General features: G+C 35.3%; 1 protein-coding gene across 1 annotated transcript; it reads left to right on the forward strand.

The window, feature by feature from the left end:
- Positions 1 to 851: 851 nt before the first annotated feature.
- Positions 852 to 1,379, forward strand: LOC111885782 (uncharacterized mitochondrial protein AtMg01250-like). The gene has a single exon (XM_023882023.1). It carries the CDS (start codon positions 852 to 854, stop codon positions 1,377 to 1,379), a length of 528 nt encoding a protein of 175 aa, XP_023737791.1.
- Positions 1,380 to 22,701: the final 21,322 nt, after the last annotated feature.

Consider the following 22,701-nt stretch of genomic DNA (forward strand, 5'->3'; position numbering starts at 1 on the left):
ATGATTCTCACTTGCTGACTAGGTAAAAACCTAATGTGGTTTCTACATATGATCCTAGTTGGAAAATATTTGAGTTAAATCAAATCTTTATATATATATGTATACTCACTTTCCCTTATTTCTTTTTCTTTTTTCATCTCAGAGCATCACAATTTTGTGTAATGACTTCTTAAGGTCGCTCAAGTTACTCATCATTTTAGAGTGGTGTAAGCAATGCAAATAATGTTTCCTTTATTAGATGTTATTGTGGACAACCTTGCATTGTGTATACGACTCTGGAATTATAAACCATGTGAGCGACCTTGGGAAGCCATTGCACAAAATCATGATGCTCTGAAAGAGTAAAAATTTATAAATAAAGGAAAATTAGTACAAATCTCTATAAGACTTGAATTTAACTAAATATTTACCAACTATGATCATATATGAAAATCACATCAACATTTTGTCTAGTCGACAAGAGAGAAACATAAAACACCTAAATCAAACCCGATCAATTTTATAAATTTGTAATAAAATTAGAAAAATAATGAGTTAATTAGTTAATTGAGAAAAAAATAAAAAATATTAAAATTAAAACGTCATATAAACTTAGTTTTTTATACAATTGATTTTGGATAAAATCACTAGCTCCGTTCAAATAACGTATGTGGAAGGTAGGAGTATTTTGGATGAGCTGCTTATTCTCAATGAGATTTACTCTTGGGCGAAAAAAGCAAGAAAAAAGGCGTTAATATCTAAAGTGGACTTTGATAAGGCTGACAAGTTGGGAGTTTCTTGACTCGGTTATGGAACAAATGAATTTTGGATGGAAGTGGAGAAAAGGGATAAAGGACTGTCTTGAGTCTAGTATGGCTTCCGTCTTGGTCAACGGAACTCCCACAAAGGAATTCACTATCATGAGAGGAGGTAGACAAGGAGATCCTCTTTCGCCATTCCTTTTTATTATTACATTGGAAGGTCTCCACATTTCTATGGATGCGGCTTGTGATTTGCATCATTTTAGAGGTCTTTCTCTCCCTTATAACAACGTTTCTGTTTCTCACTTCATGTTTGCCGACGATGTGACCTTCATTGGTAAATGGTCAAAGATTAATTTTCTAAACCTAAATAGGTTGCTTGGTTGCTTTTTTCTTGCATCTAGGTTGGAGGTGAATTTAAACAAAAGTAAATTTTATGGTATTGGTGTTGATGATTTAGAGATCGAAAGACTTGCTAGCATTTTGAAGTCTGATCCTGGTTCTTTTCCCTTTACCTATCTTGGACTTCCGATGGGGACGAATATGAAACTTTCTAAGTATTGGAACCCTATCATTGAGAAGTTTCGATGTAAACTATCTCTATGGAAATTGAAATGTCATTCCTTTGAGGTCTTCTAACTCTCATAAATTTTGTCCTCCACAATCTCCCCTTGTATTATTTCTCTTTTTTTAGAGCTCCTAAAAAGGTTATTAATATTCTTGATGGTATAAGAAGAAGGTTCCTGTAGGGAGGTGACGAAGAGTAAAGGAAAATTCATTGGGTGGCTTGGGATTTAGTAACCAAACCGATGGAGATGGGAGGTCTCGGAGTTGGATGCCTTGATTCATCTAATTTAGCCCTTCTCACGAAATACTGGCGGCATTTAAAAAATGACTGTGATTCGTTTTGGTTTTACTGCATTAAAGAAATCCATAACCCTTCTTTTATTGATGGGAAGTTAATGGCTAAAAAGTCTATTAAAGGTGTGTGGTTGGATATTTCACATATCAGCATAGATCTTAATCTTTATGATATCTCTCTTGGTAGTCTTTTTAAGCAGATCGTTGGGAAAGGAGACTACACATTCTACTGGAAAGACTCTTGGTGTGGAGATGGTGTTCTAAAGGACGTGTTTCCTAATCTCTATGCCGTTGAAAACAACAAGAATTGCTTGGTGATGGACAATATCAAAACTGAGGCTCATATGAATGTTCAGTATTGCTGGGATTGGAAAAGAAACCTGAAAAAGGGGTCTTGAATCTAATCAATTCTCGCTTATGTGCAATCGTCTCGCTAACTTTCGTTTTAATGTGAATGGTGACAGATGGCTGTGGACAGGTGATAAGGGTGATATTTTCTTTGTCAAATCTCTTAGACATTTGATTTCTGTGAGATCCTACACTAGTAATTCTGAGGTATTTAAGTGGATTCCAAAAAAAGGTTAACTGCTTTTTATTGGCATTTATTTAAAGATCGAATTGCCACTGCTTCAAACGTAATTAAGAGGGGTATTATCGTCACTTCTACCTGTTGTCCGTTTTGTTGTGAGGTGGAAGAAGATATCGAGCATTTGTTTTTCAAATGTTGACCTATTGGAGATGATTAATTCGTGTACCGGCAGTAAAAAATACAGAAACTTTGATTGTCTTTGGTGTACACCACTCTCTAGTTAATTTGAAAGGAGCGTAATGTGGTTGTCTTTAGGAACGTCAAACGTGCTACCATGGTCACATTGGATGATATTAGTTTATTTACTTTCAATTGGATTAAACATATATCTAAATGTACTTTTTTAGATTGGGTTGCTTGTTCTCCCATTCTAAACCGGTTCTTGTAATTCTGCTCGAGCTTCTTTTGCTTCTTTTTCTAATATACTGCTTGCCGTTAAAAAAAAAACTTGAAATTAAGCGCAAAAGGCATGTTGCAAAAGGCTAAGGTAATGAAAAATCCAACCACGTGTCAAGTTGTGCTTTAGGAGACAAAACCTTGTTTTTGATGAGATATATATAATATACATTGTTTGCCGACGTATTGCACCCAAAACACACATTTCTCAAGGTGTTTGGTACATGAAGCATCGCCTAAACACTACCACCTGCTTTGACTTGAAAGATACGCCTATATAAACTAAAATGATCGATAATTACAAAATAATATTGTTTTAAAATGAATTAAGGTGAATATATATATATATATATATATATATATATATATATATATATATATATATATATATATATATAGAGAGAGAGAGAGAGAGAGAGAGAGAGAGAGAGAGAGGTTTCATTGAGAATAAAATAAAAATCTTCAGATTCAACCTCAAACTATATATTTCCCATTGCCGTTTTATTGGTCCAACATACAAACGTTACAGTGGAGTTATATATTTATAAATGACTAGTTGTGAGACATATATATTACATAGGTTAATTTAAAAAATATTAAATGTAAAGATCAAAATATTTGAAAACTTTGAATTTAAATAAATAAATAAAAACTAATGAACTTTAATTTTGAGAATTTTGAAATTAAAAGGTAAGTTCATTAATGAAATTAATATCAATTTATTACTACATTTATAACAATTATTACAATAAAATATTATGTAAAATTTAATAAAATTGAAAAACACATAAAATGACATGTGAAAAAAAATTAATTTAAAATAAGCACAAAATGACATTTGGCAAATTGAATGAGAGTGTGACAAGTGGCAAAAAAAACATTCATTTATTAGAGAGCATTAGTTAGCGTCAGTGTTTTAAAAGGCGCGCGCTAAGGCGTGCCGTGATGTGAGGCGCGACTTTGTCGTTACGAAAAGCCTCATAACATTGTTGTTAGGCATGACGAGCGTCAAATGCGTTATATGGTGTGCCATGACGCATTATGTCGTGTTATGACGTGTGTTTTTTCGTTTGATACACGTTTTTTGCACTTTTTTTATGTCATATCTAATCAGACATACAAGTATTGTGTTTTTTTGTTAACTTTTTGTTATTCGTTGCTGATATAATACTTCTACAAACTAGTTATATTTGATATAAATCAATATTTATGTGGTAATATAATTATAAATTACTACAAAATCGCCGCCTTACATCACGCTTTGAAAAATGCTATAACTTGTCATGAATCATTGAGTTTGAGTCTTGGTCTTGCCGCCAAACCATGAGTCATGCCTTTTAGAAGTTGGGTAGCACCACCCGTTCTTTTTTCCCCCGCCGCCTTCCCGATAACTAGGGGTGTCAAAAAATACAAATCCGAAAATCCAATGCAAAATTATTCGAAATTTTGAATATCCGAAATTTGAATATCCGATTTTTCAGATTCTGATTTGGATAACTATTTTATAGATTTTCGGATACTTGGATTTCTGAAAATCCAAAATATGTATTTTATTTATTAATTCTTTTCGTATTTTTTGTAACTTTTTTCCTCTCCATCAACTTGAAATGCTTCTTAATTGTAGATTCATCACATTAATTTAGTTTTCCAGCGAAATATTCAATTAAACCAACATCAAAGCCACCAGTCTTTTTTTGTTTTTGTTTTTTTTTTAACCTGTAATTTTATTAAAAGGCATCCCCCTAACAAGGAGCTAGAGGGAGCCACAGTTACAAAACATAAAATATAAAATATTACACAAAATAGAAAGGAGATTTAATCCATTCCCCCAAAACAAAGTTTTCTTTCCCATATCTTTGCTTGATCCAAACATGGACCATTGATCTAACTCCGTCAAACACTAATTCCGGGGAGATGAATTTTGAGTTAAAGATTCTTGATGGGTTTTAGGTAAAACAAATAAACTAGAAAACAATTCCTAAGTTCACATGCAACCTACTTTGGATCTATGTTTTAACTATTAAACATACAACTTTGAATTGCAAAACAAGAACCCTAGAGGAGAGAGGCTATAATCGAAATTTACAAACTAGGGTTTAGTAATTACATACCTTTCAATTGTTATAGTAAACAATTGATAATTCCCTTGATCTTGATCTTGATCTTCTTGGAAGCTTAGCACCACAAGTGTAATGCCTCTAATGGAATCACACCCAAACTAGCAAGAAGGAAATAGATGAGAGAGGGGAGAGGGAGTATGCAAAATTTCGGCCCTTAGGGTTTCTTCAAAAGAAAAGAGTGACCAAAATATGAACCAGGAGGCTCCTTATATAGCTGAGGGATCTAGGGTTTAGGGGAAACCCTAGTTATCCTTTGCTTGGGGCCTAAGCAAACCCAAGGGCCTTATCCAAGCCCCTATGGACGAAATTATTAGGGTTTCCCCTAAATATTTCGTCCACCCTTATCCAAGGGGGTTCTAGAGCCTTTCACTCAACTATTAGATAATTGCAAACTAGTCCCTGCACTCTATAATTAATTCTTTTAACCCCAAAATTAATTCTAATTAATTTCTGGCTAACAATTAATTAAACAAAATGATTTCTTATTAATATATTAATCTTTTAACATATTAATAAATTCATTTATATTAATTTATTAATCTATTAATAAATTAATATCTCTCCTTTCATAATTTCTTTGTCCGGTTGCTAGGTTTGAGGGCAACCCAAAAGGATTGTGCTGTTATCAATTCAAGTACATACCAATTATAGTTTTGGGCTTAGACACCTAATCCAATAGTCTCCCACTTGGATAAGTCTGTAACTATAATTGCTAGTATGCCTTCTAAATTTGACCAGCAAATTGTAGCTTCCAAAAAGCTGTTGCCGAACTCTGACCCAGTCAGTTACGTGTCCTAAGATAAGTGATCATATAATCCTTCGTTCTGCTAGATATCCCTAGACAAAAGACATGGAATGCAATCAACCTCTTTGTCCAGAATCTATGTTTCCCAATTCTTGATTTGTGATGATGTAGGACTTCTAATTGAACACATCAATTTAGTCCTGGCTGGGCCCAGCATACAAGTCAACACCAAATCATCGAGGGGCCCACAGATATCGCTTTTCCCGTTAGGGAAAAAGGAACGAATAAACATTGACTCATATGCTTGTATCTTTTACTCATCAAACCATACATGATAATACGTTTTATAACACCAAGTTATTGATGCATTTTCGTATCACCAATGCATAGCCGACTTGCAAATCACAACTCATATATCTCTGTTTCAGGATTATAAGATATTATCGTCTCAGTATTACTCGTGATGAATTCCATGAAGTAATACTCTGAGCAAGGGTTTATCCAATACTCAAATCTCAATTTCTGAGTACTCATAAACGTTGCAGCAAATACATTGCCATGTCTATCCTTAGACAATCTACAATCCAGTTCATGACAGTCTTGATTCACTACTTACTTCCAAAAGTACGAGCGACTGTGGAGTTTGAATAATCTTATTATTCGGGAAGTAAAACATGCAAAAAATGAAACACAATAATAAACAATTGACAAAAGGTAGAACCCAAACTTATAAATAATACTTTATTATTTAATCACCAAAAGTCAATTACATTTACTTTGTTACAAGTTTCAGAAAACTAATCTAACTACTAAAACTAATATCATCTTTCAGTCCTATGCTCCAAGCATGCTGAATATGCTTAGCCCTACTCAGACCCTTTGTGAGGGGATCTGCTGGGTTATCTTCAGATGACACCCTCTTCACTATAAGATGGCCTTCTTCTACTCTATGTCTGATGAAATGGTACTTTCTGTCGATATGTCTGGTTTTACCATGATCTCTCGGTTCCTTTGTCAAGGCAACCGCTCCTTCATTATCGCAGAACAGTTCCATAGGCTCCTGGATGGTTGGAATAACTCCGAGATCCCCGATGAAGTTCCTCAACCAAGCTGATTCTTTCGACGCTTCACTTGCTGCTATGTACTTTGATTCACAAGTAGAATCAGCCACTGTATCTTGCTTGGAACTCTTCCAAGTAACTGCTCCTCCATTTAATAAGAATACCCAACCTAACTGAGAACGGAAGTTATCTCTATCCGTCTGAAAGCTGGCATCACTGTAACCATCTACTCTCAAAGTATCATTGCCACCAAGTACAAGGACCCAGTCCTTCGTTCTTCGCAAATACTTGAGTATATTCTTCACGGCTATCCAATGAGCTCTACCTGGGTTTCCCTGATAGCGACTGACCATGCTCAAAGCAAATGCCACATCAGGGCGAGTACATGTCATAGCGTACATGATCGATCCGAAAACGGAAGCATAAGGTACACGACTCATGTCATCTATTTCCTCATCTGTACTCTTACTCAATTTGGTATTGCTCTGGATAGGTAGCTCTCCCTTCTTGGAATTTTCCATACTAAACCTCTTTAGTACCTTATCCAAGTATGTGCTCTGACTAAGTCGAATTAGTCTCTTCTTTCTATCTCTCAATATTCTAATCCCAAGAATATAGGCGGCTTCTCCTAGGTCTTTCATGGCAAAACACTTTCCAAGCCAAGACTTAACTTCATTCAAGGTTGGAACGTCGTTACCAATGAGTAATATGTCATCGACATATAACACCAGAAAAGTTACTATACTCCCACTAGCCTTGATATACACACAAAACTCATCTTCACTTCTAGAGAAACCAAAATCTTTGATTTTCTCATGGAAGCAAAGATTCCAGCTGCGAGATGCTTGTTTCAATCCATAAATGGATTTCTCAAGCTTGCATACTCTATTGGGAAACTTTGCATCAACAAAACCCTTTGGCTGACTCATGTAAACATCCTCAGCCAACTTCCCGTTAAGGAAGGCAGTCTTGACATCCATCTGCCAGATTTCATAGTCATGAAAGGCAGCTATGGCAAGCAATATCCTAATAGATTTAATCTTAGCCGCCGGCGAAAAAGTCTCATCATAGTCAACCCCTGGGGTTTGAGTGAAACCTTTTGCAACCAGTCGAGCCTTGAACGTATGCACATTCCCATCCATGTCTGTCTTCTTCTTGAAGATCCATTTGCACCCAACTGTCTTCCGACCTGGTGCACTATCAACCAAATTCCAAACTTGGTTGTCATACATGGACTTAATCTCGCTGTCCATTGCCTCTTTCCACTTGGAAGCCTCTAGGCCTACCATTGCTTCCTTGTAAGTGACTGGTTCATCTAAGTTTACCAATGTTCTGTCACTTATGAATGTGTCACCATCTGAAGTAATATGAAAACCATACAACTCAGGTGGTACACTCACCCTAGTGGATCTTCGAAGAGGTAATGATTTATCAACCAGTTCAACAGGAACTGTTTCCTCTGGTTGAGTGCTAGTGTCATATAAGGTTCCTTCATTGGTTGACTCTTGAATCTCTTCAAGGTCAATGGTACTCCCACTGTCCTCTTTGAATATGAGCTCTCTTTCAAGAAAGACTCCTCTTCGAGCTACAAGCACCACGTTTTCACTAGGTCTGTAGAACAAATATCCAAAAGACTGCTTTGGGTAACCAATGAAAACACATTTCTCACTTCTAGCTGCTAGCTTGTCGTGAGTCTCTCGTCTTATGAAAGCTTCACAACCCCAGACTTTAATATGTGCTAACGAGGGAACTTTCCCTGTCCACATTTCGTGAGGTTTTTTGGCAACCTTCTTTGTAGGGACAAGATTGAGGATGTGGGCGGCTGTCTCTAAGGCATACCCCAGAAGTGAATAGGAAGCGAGGCACGACTCATCATAGAACGAACCATGTCTAACAAGGTTCGATTACGCCTCTCAGCTACACCATTTAACTGTGGTGTCCTAGGAGGAGTCAATTGTGAGACTATCCCACATTCTTTCAGATAGTCGTTGAACTCGGTACTAAGATACTCCCCGCCTCTATCGGATCTAAGTATCTTGATCTTTCTGCCCAATTGATTTTCGACTTCATGCTTAAACTCTTTGAACTTTTCAAGGGTTTCTGACTTATGTTTGATCAAGTAGATGTAACCATATCTGCTATAATCGTCAGTGAAAGTCACATAGAATCGATTAGCATCCCTTGTGGTTGATCTGAAGGGCCCACACACATCTGTGTGTATGAGATCCAACAGACCTTCACCTCTTTCACAAGACCCTGTGAATGGTGATTTTGTCATCTTTCCCAAAAGACAAGATTCACACATGTCATCTGATTTTAGGTCAAATGATTCCAACAATCCATCCTTTTGGAGTTGGGCTATGCGTTTCTTGTTAACGTGTCCAAGACGACAATGCCACAAGCATGCCTTGTCTACACTATTAGACAAGTCAATATTAAGTACACTATTTCCTAAGTTATCAACACAAGTCACTGTTTCATACACACCATCACAAGGTAAAGCTTCAAACACAAAAACACCATTCTTATAAACAGAAATTGAACCATTCAAATCATTAAAAGAATATTTAAAACCTTGTCTGAACAATGCATGAAATGAAATAATGTTTCTCGTCATCTCAGACGAATAGCAACAATTTATTAAATCTAATCTAACATCATTACTGAGAAAAAGTTGATAAACTCTGATCTTGGTAACTGGTGAAGACTTTTTGTTCCCCATGATCAAGTTTATTCTCCCATGCTCTATCTCCTCACTTTCCCTTAGCCCCTGCAAATCAGAACTGATATGAAATCCACATCCTGTATCAAGGACCCATGAACGAGAAGATAATGAGTTATTAGCAGAAATAGTGTAAATACCTGCCGAGGATGGCTTCACTTTGCCATCCTTGATATCTTGCAGATATTGTGGGCAAGATCTCTTCCAATGCCCCTTTTGATTGCATTAAAAGCAAATGGCCTCTTTTGGATCAGAAACATGGGGAGTGGAACCATTGGGCTTAGCCTTCGGGCCATTACTAGATGACACAGCTTGAGCCTTGCTCTTCCAGTTTTGCTTGGGAGGACCTTTCCTCTTCTTCCCCTTTCCTTGTCCAATGGCCAAGACAGGGGCACTTGCAGGTGTGGAGGGTATACTTTTACCCTTCATCCCTTCCTCAGCTGTCTGCAACAAGTTGTGCAATTGGGCCAAAGTCTGCTCAGTGTTGTTCAAATGGTAAGTTAAGATAAACTGACCATAACAATCAGACAACGAGTTCAAGACCATTTCAATGGCCAATTCCTCATCAAAGTGAATGTTGAGCTTGATCAAACGCTCTATGTAGCGTTGCATTCTTTGCACATGAGATACAACTGATTCCCCCTCTTTCATCTTGCAAGCCATGAGTGACTTGACTACCTCAAACTTTTCTTGACGAGCTCGCTTATGGTACTTTTCCATAAGGTCCTTGTTTATCTCAAAAGGCCAGTAGTCCTCATAGTACCTTTGCAATTCTGGGGACTTGGTTGCAACCATGATGCATGCCACTTTGGTAGCATCATCATAGTGTTTCTTGTAGGCATCATACTCTTCGGGAGTGGCTTTTGACTCATCAAGTTCTTTGAGCTCCTTTTCAAGGACATACTCTTTGTCCTCGAATGTAAGCGCCATCTTGATGTTACGCATCCAATCGTTATAGTTGGAGCCATCCATAACGACTTTGGAGCAGATGTTTAGTAGAGAGAAGTTGTGGCTGGAGGATGATGAAGCAGAAGTGTTTCCAGGAGTAGACATCTGAAAAGAAAGATAGTTTTAGTTAGATTCCAAGACACCTCAATATAATAACCCAAAGATATCATATCAAGGTTAGGACCCAACTATGACGATTTACAACTTAGAAATGGGATGCCGAGATCCAAGTTCAAATCTCATAAAGGTAGGTGAATGACGATTCACCAATTCCACCATTAGACAAAATAAACGAAGTGAAATTCCTAATTCTTTTGAGATACATTAAAACTATTTAATGGCATGTTTTAATCTCGGATTATGCTCTACTATTTGTGACTGGGATACCGAGGATCACAAACTAGATGTGAATAACCATGCAAATGTGCTTGGTAACCTTATTGTCTTTATCATTAACTATTGATGTGCCGCTAAACCACACACGCTCCATCAAAATGATAATTATAAGATACCCATTACTACTCTTTATTAGTGCCTTTTAGTGTGCCGGTTAACCACATACGCTCCACTAATGACCAATAAAGCATAATGTGCAATTTCATGGATTAGCATACTATTCACATTTTTCCTAAAGTAACTAGAGTTGGGATTTTGAAAAATAGTGTTCTAGTACTTTCTTTAATAGCATTATACTTTTAATGGGAAGTAGTTGTCCTATCAAATCCGTTCTGCTAACGACCCTCCACTAATCAAGGAAGCGGTGGGTGAGAGTGGACACCCATTCAACTACCATTTTATAGGCAGTTTCCTTATACCCCCTTATAGACTAGCTTCGTGAATGAGGCATACTAGCGATTTGACTGACCATATTCTTATACACATATAATATTTAACTTTTAATTATAATATATATAAGGTGTGTTTTAAAAACATTTTAAAACTCCAAGGGTTTATATAAATTTTTTGAAATTTAAACTATTAAATTTTAAATTTAAATAAACCAATTAATTAGATTTAATATTTATCTATTAATTAACTTTTAATTAATTTATTAAATCTTGTAAGGATTATCTAATTAAATTAAACAATTAATTTAATCCTAATCCATATCCCTTCTAGATTTCAAAAATATGGGGATAGGATAATTTCCTTATTTTTCTCAATTATCCAATAAGGCAACTATTATCCAAAACAAAGAAACCCTAATCTTTATAGCATATTTCGAAATTTTCAAGGGAGGAGGCTAGGGTTTTCAAAACCCTAGCCCTAATTTCGATTAGGGTTCTTTGGAGGCTAGGGTTTTTAAAAACCCTTTGATCCACAACCCTAAAATTCGAAAAAATGGCCTTTAGGGTTTAATGGCTATAAACCCTAATTTGCAATTCAACAATTATAACAATTCAATTTAAAACAAACAATTGCTCTAATACCACTAATGGGTTTTAGATAAAGCAAATAAACTAGAAAACAATTCCTAAGTTCACATGCAACCTACTTTGGATCTATGTTTTAACTATTGAACATACAACTTTGAATTGCAAAACAAGAACCCTAGAGGAGAGAGGCTATAATCGAAATTTACAAACTAGGGTTTAGTAATTACATACCTTTCAATTGTTATAGTAAACAATTGATAATTCCCTTGATCTTGATCTTGATCTTCTTGGAAGCTTAGCACCACAAGTGTAATGCCTCTAATGGAATCACACCCAAACTAGCAAGAAGGAAATAGAGGAGAGAGGGGAGAGGGAGTATGAAAACTTTCGGCCCTTAGGGTTTCTTCAAAAGAAAAGAGTGACCAAAATATGAACCAGGAGGCTCCTTATATAGCTGAGGGATCTAGGGTTTAGGGGAAACCCTAGTTATCCTTTGCTTAGGGCCTAAGCAAACCCAAGGGCCTTATCCAAGCCCCTATGGACGAAATTATTAGGGTTTCCCCTAAAGATTTCGTCCACCCTTATCCAAGGGGGTTCTAGAGCCTTCCACTCAACTATTAGATAATTGCAAACTAGTCCCTGCACTCTATAATTAATTCTTTTAACCCCAAAATTAATTCTAATTAATTTCTGGCTAACAATTAATTAAACAAAATGATTTCTTATTAATATATTAATCTTTTAACATATTAATAAATTCATTTATATTAATTTATTAATCTATTAATAAATTAATATCTCTCCTTTCATAATTTCTTTGTCCGGTTGCTAGGTTTGAGGGCAACCCAAAAGGACTGTGTTGCTATCAATTCAAGTACATACCAATTATAGTTATGGGCTTAGACACCTAATCCAACAATTCTATAGTTCCTTGCGCGCCATATACCCCAGATTGCACCTGAAATGATTGAGAGTAATGTCGACCTACGTTTTGGGCATTGCCCATACTTGGCTGAATAATTTAACATTTCCTTTATACTAGAGAACATCATTGATGGAACACCGCACCAATCCCAAATGTGGTTCCAAAGATCGACCGCAAATGGCCAGTTAAGTAACAAGTGATCCGATGTTTCCTTTCCGGAGACACACACACTACATTGTGTAGAATGGACCTGTATCCCCCTCTGATCAAGAGCAGACGCAGATGGAATCCGATCCAATCTTGCACGCCATACAAAACAGGTGACTTTGAATGGAATCCATTTGCTCCATTGAAATACACCATCCGGGATCATATGGGCTGCACGGTCAATCCTCTCCCTTAGTGCTGCAACATAGAACTGACCATCAATTTTAAAGTCCGAGTCCCATCTAGTTCCCGCTTGATTCCTCCGGATAACATCAGAACCTGCAATATTCAATTTACCAAGAGTAATTTTACATTTATCAATATTTTTCCAAACACCACTTAAATATCTGGACGCCATCTGATGTGTAAGTCGCGCATCCAGATTATGAATTCCTTGTATTATTCTCGCCCATAACGCATTCCCCTCATGTAAGAGTTTCCATCTACATTTTGATAGTAGCGCAAGGTTTAGTGCTTTAATGGATCCCAAGCCTAAGCCACCTACCTCTGTTGGGGCAATTATTTTCTCCCATGCTACCCACCTGATTTTAAAAGAATTGTTAGGCCCTCCCCAAATAAAATTCCTCCGGATTCTCTCCAAGTTTTCAATCACTCCCATAGGGGCTGCAAAAATTGATAAATAGTAAGTGGGAAGACTCCCCAAAACTGACTTAGCTAATGTTACCCTCCCACCGAAACTCAATGTCTTCGATTTCCAGCCAGAGAGTTTATTGTTGATCTTTTCAATCACTGGCATCCAAGAACTTTTACGGTTCATATTTGCTCCCACAGGAACACCGAGATACGTGAATGGTAATGCGCATGACTTGCATCCTAACGGTGATGAACACCTCTCGACCTCATGTAGATCCACATTAATGCCATAGACTTTCGATTTATTAAAGTTGACGCTCAACCCTGAGGATACTTGAAAACACTTGAGTATCCTAGCCAGGTTTTTATGTTTTGTTTTGACCATTCACCAATGAACAAGGCGTCATCTGCGTAGAATAGGTGGGAGATTTGGATATTGGAATTGGGAATAGAGATTCCATGAAAAACTCCTTTTGACCTTGCTTCTTTTAATGCAATATTCAATCCCTCCATAGCTAAAATAAAGAGAAACGGTGATAGGGAATCTCCTTGCCTTACGCCTCTCTCAAGTTGGAATTCATTCGTAGGACATCCTTTCACTAAAACTGATGCCCTAGCTGATTCTAGACATCCATGTATCCAGACTCTCCATTTTATACCAAAATTCATTTGTTGCATCATCGAATCAAGGAATTTCCAGTTCACCGAGTCAAAGGCCTTATTGAAGTCAGCTTTGAACAGTAATAATTTTTTGTTGTTTTTCTTCCCCCATGAGCAAATCTCGTTTACAATGAGAGGCCCTTCCAGTATGTTTCGTCCTTCAACAAAAGTCGTTTGAACTTCATCTATGCATTCCCGAATTACCGAGCGAATTCTTGTTGCTAGTATTTTCGCTATTATTTTATAAAGAGATCCGATTAGGCTGATTGGCCTATAGTCTCCCAAGGAGAGAGGATCCTTAACCTTCGCCGCAAGTGTTATGAAAGAGGAATTGCAACCTTGTGACAAGCTTCCCCATTGTTCAAAATGTTTTACATATGCTAGAATATCCATCTTCAATTCATTCCAGTATTTTTTCAGAAATTTGAATCTGAAGCCATCCGACCCCAGGGCCTTATCATTCCCACAATTCCACACTACCCTTTTCACCTCATATATCGAGATATCCCCTTCCAAAAATTCTTTGCTAGCAGTTGAGATGGTTTTGAATTTTGCACTCCTGAATTCTGGTCTATGCTTCCATTTTTCTTTGAACTTTGACGAAAAAAATCTAAATATTTCTGCTTTCATCTCGTCCGGCTGATTTGACCAAACTCCATTAATCATTAGACCATTCATGTGATTTTTCCTGTTGCGGTTTTTAACGAAACCATGAAAAAATTGAGTATTTTCGTCACCATCAATAAGCCATTTTATTCTCGCTTTCTGTCTGTAGTCCAAACTAACCAATTTTTCTAAATCAGTGAGTCTACTTGAAATATTAGCCCATTCTTCTTTTTCCGAACCATTTAAAATATTCCTTTCTGCCTTTTTATCAAGTTCTACCATTCTTTTTTTGATCATTTCAGTCTCCAGTTGTTCCTGTGGGAGATCCATAGACTGCCACCTCCGTATCCTATTTTTTATGAATTTTAGTTTATTTAGGAATATTGAATCTGCAGCACCATACCCTTTAAATTCAGAAATAGCTCTTGTAACTACTTCATTGAATCCCGATCTCAGAAGCCACGAGTTGAATAGCTTGAATGGCACAGGTCCAAAATCACTGGAGCTAAGTTCAAGAAGAATGGGACAATGATCAGACTGTTCTCTGGGAAGGGCTGTACATGAAGCTTGCGGGACATTAATGAGAAAAGTGAACCTGGGACCCCACAATTATCTTTTGGGCGCATCTGTGAGTTAATTCCTAGAGGAGTATTTGGGCCTTTTCCAAACAATGGACTGGGAGAAAGTGGTGAGCCCAGCAAAGCGTTAGACCTAGAAATGGACCCAAACGAGTCATTCTTAAAAAGAAGAAAGATCCGGCAAGCACTAAGGAACCCTCAAAGTAATAACGACCATGCAATCCTCGAGTTCGCAGGTTCTGTTCCAAGCCATCCCTCACAATTGGACCTTAATCAAAGCCACCAGTCATCAGTCATGTTAAATCATTTAAAATGAATAAAACCATTAATTTAAGAAATTATACTGTCGTGGTTAATTAATAAGTGGTTCGAGCCCCTTTAAAATGAATAAGCCAATTATTTTAAAATAAAAAAGCCTTTACTTTGATTTGATTTCATGGTTATTAATCTTACTAGGAGGTGTTATTTTATGTTGTTTGAAACTTTAAATTGCTAATTCAGTTTGTAATTGTAAAAATGTAGTCTTAATTTGTAAATCGTAAATATTTGGTTTTGGTTTGAACACTACTATCCAAAAATTTCAGTTATCTGAAATCCTGAAATTCAGATATTCATTTTTGAACACTACTACCGACAACCGTTACCGCCACCACCATCACCAGCACCACATTTGCCATCAACCAACTCCACCGATGCCACCTCGTCACCTCTACCACCACCACCACCACCAACTACCATAATCATAAATTATTAATCACTTTCTTAACTGACATATATGTATAATTATTTATAATTAGACATATATGAATAAACATATATAATCATTTATGATTATACCTTTCGGCCATATAATCATTTATGATTAGGTATGTCTTGTCGTGCCGGTATGTTGGAGCGTTATAGCGGCAAATAAGAAACATGTCTTAGGGTTCATCAATTAAGCCGCCTCCATCGTCTGCACACCTTTCCCTTTAATCTTCATGTAACTCCTCTTAGTTCATCATATTCTTTTACCCATCTCCTGTTAAATGAGAATCCATGGCATATATGCACAAAAAGGATGTCGATCGATCGAGAGAAACAACATATGGGTAGAGATCGTTAGAGAAAAAGAGAAATACAAAGACGTATTACATATTAGAAGACGAATGAGGCCATAGAGCCGGAGGAGGCCATAGAATGAGTGGAAGAGAACTCCTACAACTCGATTTTAGTTCATCGGTTTTCATTCGAGATTTTAGACCTGCAAATCGATTTCAATTTGGAAGGTATGGTCTCGATTTTGCTTGAATGTTGTTGTGAAGATAAAGGCTGATGATGGAGGCTATGTTAATGGTGGTTTCCTGGTGATGAAGGGTGCAGGTTGTCGCCAGGTCATGATGATAATGACAGACACGATTAGGGCTTCCTTTATCTTTCATTTGTTCATAATCAATTATGCAAAAATATTAGATAGAGGGCACGAGGAATTAGAGAGATGCGAGAGAACGTTTTGAACTGACTATGAAGATTCTGAGAGTTCTTTCATATGGGTTTTTGTTGAGGTTCTTTAGATTTGTTTGAGAAGATGAAAGGTGAAGAATTTGAGCTAGAGGAAAATGAAAAATTGCATTATGTTCTATATTCTTTTAGATGTAAGTTATATTATATTTTGATGAATTAATTTATCTTAGAATGTGTATTTATTTATGAATAGCCATGTATTCATTTGTGAATAGCACCACATTCATGTGTGAATGAATATATTTATTTATGATTGGAGGTATTTTGTGACAACCGTCAATTTTAGCCAAGTCAAAGTCAACTAAAGTCAACAAGTCAAACCGGTCAACTCATCTAACCCTTGTATATTAGGGTTTCCATTATGTTTCTTATTGAACAACTCGCAATCTTAATACAAAGTATCAATTAGAGTTTTCAGGTGTTCGGAAACTCTAAACCCTAATCAGAGCAAGTGATGAAACTACTTGATAAAACATTATTCCTTAACCCTCGGGGGCATATGACAATCATAACAAGACTTAACGAGGTTTACAAACCTTAAATTACGGAGCCAAACACTCAAAAAGGACACAAAAGAAGTCTCTCCCAATCTCTTCCACTCTAACTCTCCCAAATCTCTCTCTGTATGAGAAATCTCTCCAAGAATGTGAAATCTCTCTCTGTATGAGAAATCTCTCTAAGAATATGAAATCTCTCCCAAATCTCTCTCTGTATGAGAAATCTCTCCAAGAATGTGAAATCTCTCCCAAATCTCCCTCTGTATGAGAAATCTCTCCAAGAATGTGAAATATCTCCAAAATCTCTCTTAAAACCTCTTTTGAATTTTGTAATCATTTGGGGCATCCGACACTTGACTTGGTGAAAAAACATTCGAAAAGGGGTGATACCTTGGAAAATAGCCTCTTAGGGCCGAAGTCCCTCTATAGGGACCAAACCCTCCTTGAGCCGAAGCCCCAAGAACCAAGACCGAAGTCCCCTTGAGTAGCCGTAGCCATCGGACCGGACCGGACCGAATCTGCTGTAGACCGAGGCTGATGAAGACCCGCAGCGCCGAATCGAACTCGGAACTGGAGCACCGCATCCAACCTTCGCCTGCGGTCCCTCCTGACGAATCCGCCTATGGTACCTGCTCGGACCGCAGTCCCTTCCCCTTCGGATCCACTTTAGCGACCAAACCTTCCCTGCGAACCAAACGCTACTAAGACCGGAACCAGACCCCTGACTTCATATTTCCCATTTTCCACCCGGTTTTCGACCACGACTCCGTTTTAAGCCCGTTTTTAATTATTTTAACGAAGGATTTTCACCCAAACTTATATTTTGACATATAAGGCCCCATATATTCATAAATTCAACATACTTTTAGGGAAATCCTTATTTAAAAATAAAATCTATTAAGTAAGATCTTGTGGTGGAGTGCTGACTTTGCCTTAGTGTATGACACAAGCAACCACCCCCATGCCCATTCCATGACCAGCCATTGTCCTTCCACCATACCTGGTCATTCAAGATTACTTTCCCCACCATTTGACCAACCACACTCTTGGTCAAAGGTTGAAAACTCTTATCTCTCCTCACCTTTCTCTCATTTCTCTCATTTCCACCCAAAGAACGAACACCTTTCTCTCTCTCTCTCTCTCTCTCTCTCTCTCTCTCTCTCACTTCTCCCTCCCTAAAATTCGAGATTCAAGGGCTGATCATCAAGCTTTATCTCATTTGTGGTAAGTGATATTATCCTCCTTATGATTATTTCACTTCCTTCTACTCAAATCATAGATACCTTACATAAACATCATCACATTTGTGTTAGATCTTCAAATCTTCAAGGCATCTCCCAAGTGTCCTCGAGTTAAACACTTCTTTTCTCCATCATCCATCTACTGAAATCACTCAAGGTGAGTTCATACCCCTATATTTTCATGTTTTTCTTAAGTTTTAAGGGGAAATACAAGTTAAAACACCAAGAACACAACTAAACTCAAACAATAGCTTTCATCAGAAAAGTTGAGTCTTATTCACAGACTTTTTTGACTATCTTAAACTTAATATCTTCCAAAACTATTTAATATGCCGATAGTTCAGGTTCATACCTTTAAAATGACTACTTGAACATCTTCATATCATTTTTCTACGATTTATGGTGATTTTTACAAAACAACCTATCATTTCAGAAATGAATTCGGACCAGTCTGTGAATATGAACATTTTAACACAATTTAAAGACTTCCAAAAATCATAATAAAAATTATAAATAAACTAGACACATTGTATGAACTGTCAGAATTTACGGATTCAGTTTTCGACTTCGTATGATTTTTCTATGATTTCTCTAAAACAGTGCTGAAAGGTTAAAAACTAGTTAACAACTTACAACTTGCATAACACTTTGTAAAATGTTGAGCAAAGTCTATAACCATAAGTTCTAAATATTGAATGTATTATCTTGTTAGTTTAACATCATAAACTGAAATTTAGTCATTCATGACAAGGTTTACTCATTCATTTCGAACACATATAATAAACTTCAATAAGCATAGTTTATGGATTTTACTACATGAAAAATGTTTTACTCTCAAAACAAATGGGTTTTCATATCCTACGTATTAAATTATAATAGTAATAGTTTAAGGATTTCATATCACTAATTTATTCAGAAAATGCGATTTTACTTCCTCCACAGAAGAGGTTTTAACATCAAACTATGTGTAAACTAGTTAACTTAGGTTGTGAGGCAATTCTCTCCCCGTACGTTCGAGTACGGGATCCCAATTCCTGTAAGTTATAACCAGAGTCTCTTGTAGGGAGAGCGTGATAATTGTGTATAGATCTATATTTGGTTTGACACCCCACACCTTGCTGCTAGCTATAGCGGGACCTACAGGTCTATGGGTGACAAGAGTCATAGTATCTTAACGTCTAAAAAACGTTGTGCAGGTTATTTCTCGTCATAGTATGGTTATAGCGACTCACATAGGTAGTTAACATTCTTTCAAGTTTACATGGAAACTTTTACCTTGAAAAGGCGTTTACTTCTAAATCAAACGAGTTTATGTCGATTTAAACTTACATGAATTACTTTAAGTATGGTAAAATACTGGGCCAATCATTCGATATGGATACAAATATAATTTTGTTTTATTATTAATTAACTGAATATATGTTGTGATTATTATTTTCCTGTAATCATGGGATAAGAAGAGCAGGTTTCCATAATATTAGAAAAGACGTTAAATGAAATAAATCTCCGGTCAACAAATAAATTACGATTCACAAAGAATTAAGAATCACGACATTCACGAATAGTGATCAGGGAATGGACGATTGAATTAGTATTTACAATTGAGAGTATGTAAATTATGATTTGAATATTTTGTTCTAGCGGAAATTGTTTAATTCATGAATCAAATGCATTATTATGTTGGCACTAGCAATGAAGTTGATGATTGGGATAATCAAAGTGATGGCAACAGTGTAAACACTGAAACCAATTATGAAGGTAATATTTATAAAATATTTTTGACTTTGTATTAATGTGGAAGTGATGATATATATATATATATATATATATATATATATATATATATATATATATATATATATATATATATATATATATATACACTTGCAAATAATATTTTGAATGTCGGTTTATATGAGTCTGAATCTATGATCTATTATATTATATAGATTTTATTAGTCATAGCATGCTAAATGGATTGATTTATTATTTCATAATTGTAATAGGTGAGTAGAACGTTGATGATGTTTTGGTTAATCATAAATAATTTGTATAAAGTTTTCGATTGTATTGTAAGTATTGTTAATGAATAATAGTCATTCAGTCATTCATGAAGATGTAGTTAAAAATAGACTATCTTATCAACTGATAATGACATTTAATCATTTCTTATCTACATATTCAGTTGTAAATATCAAATGTAATGAGTTGTGATTAGTCAATAATATATACCTTAATTGTAGAAAATACACAAGGCAAACATTAATGATTTGTATAATATTATTTAAATCATTCCTGATTATATTGTATAGTTTCATGAATGATTTACGAAAATATATTTTCGTATAACTTGTATATTAATTTTTATTAATGATTAACACTTAATCATAACAAGTTATACGTTAACAAATTCTTCTATATTAATATGATTATTAGGTAATCAATTGGATTAGTCTAGAAATTATGCAATCTAGTTAATCATTTATGAATATTATGTCTGTCTTATTACTTAAATCATAAGAAGTTTATATATATATATATATATATATATATATATATATATATATATATATATATATATATATATTTAGAGAGAAAGGACAATTGTGAATGCTTAAAAGGTTGTGAATGCAAGAATAAAACAGGGCCAATCATTCGATATGGGTACAAAGATAATTTTGTTTTTTATTAATTAACTGAATACATGTTGTGATTATTATTTTCCTGCAATCATGGGATAAGAAGAGCAGATTTCCATAATATTAGAAAAGACGTTAAATGAAATAAATCTCCAGTCAACAAATAAACTATGATTCACAAAGAATTAAGAATCACGACATTCACAAATAGGTATCAGGGAATGGACGATTGAATTAGTATTTGCAATTGAGAGTATATAAATTACGATTTGGATATTTTGTTGTAGGTGAAATTGTTTAATTCATGAATCAATTGGATTATTATTTTGACACTAGCAATGAAGCTGGTGATTGGGATAATTAAAATGATGACAACAATGTAAACACTGAAACCGATTATGAAGGTAATATTTATAAAATATTTTTGACTTTGTTTTAATGTGGAAGTGATGATATATATATATATATATATATATATATATATATATATATATATATATATATATATATATATATATATATATATATATATTTGCAAATAATATTTTGAATGTCGGTTTATATGAGTCTGAATCTATGATCTATTATATATATTTTATTAGTCGTAGCATGCTAAATGGATTGATTTATTATTTCAGAATTGTAATAGGTGAGTTGAACGTTGATGTTGTTTTGGTTAATCATAAATAATTTGTATAAAGTTTTCGATTGTATTGTAAGTATTGTTAATAAATATTAGTCATTCAGTCATTCATGATCATGTAGTTAAAAATAGACTTTCTGATAACGACATTTAATCATTTCTTATTTACATAATCAGTTGTGAATATGAAATGTAATCAGTTGTGATTTGTCAATAATATATACCTTAATTGTAGAAAATACACAAGGCAAGCATTAATGATTTGTATAATGTTATTTAAATCATTCCTGATTATATTGTATAGTTTCATGAATGATTTACAAAAAATATATTTTCGTATAACTTGTATATTAATTTTTTTTAATGATTAACACTTAATCATGACAAGTTATACGTTAACAAATTCTTCTATATTAATATGATTATTAGGTAATCAATTGGATTAGTCTAGAAATTATGCAACCTAGTTAATCATTTATGAATATTATGTCGTCTTATTACTTAAATCATGAGAAGTTTATATAAAATTAAAAACTATGATAATTATATATGTCATTTGTATTTTGATGTTATGTAGCAGGTATTGACTCCAATTCCGAAGATGACTCTTACGGTAATAATGTGGTTTATTCTCCTAGAGGGAAAAAAATTATGGCAGCTAATCGTCCCAAAAGAATTTATACCAAATGAAGAAGCAACTTTTGAATCAATAGAGGCTGATATTGAAATGTATATAATATGTGCAGACAAAGCATGATTCGACGTAAGACTATACACGGCAACAAGGTTTAGGGACCAAACCATCAAAAAATGATATGTAGTATGCAATTGTAATGGTAAAATACCAAACAGATCAATAACAAGTGGACAGGCCCAACTCGATAATACAAAACGACTAAGCAAAAGGCCCAATGAAGCAACATCAAATACCCAACAATCTCCCTCTTTGCGTTAATTGAGGCATGAACCCATCACCCTTGGATTCGCTTTTGAACTTCATACACCTTTGGAATGATGCCAAATATGGACTGACGAACTTCCATATACCAC

This window comes from Lactuca sativa, chromosome 4 (genome assembly GCF_002870075.4).
Source record: "Lactuca sativa cultivar Salinas chromosome 4, Lsat_Salinas_v11, whole genome shotgun sequence".
In the NCBI taxonomy this organism is placed as follows: Eukaryota; Viridiplantae; Streptophyta; class Magnoliopsida; order Asterales; family Asteraceae; genus Lactuca; species Lactuca sativa.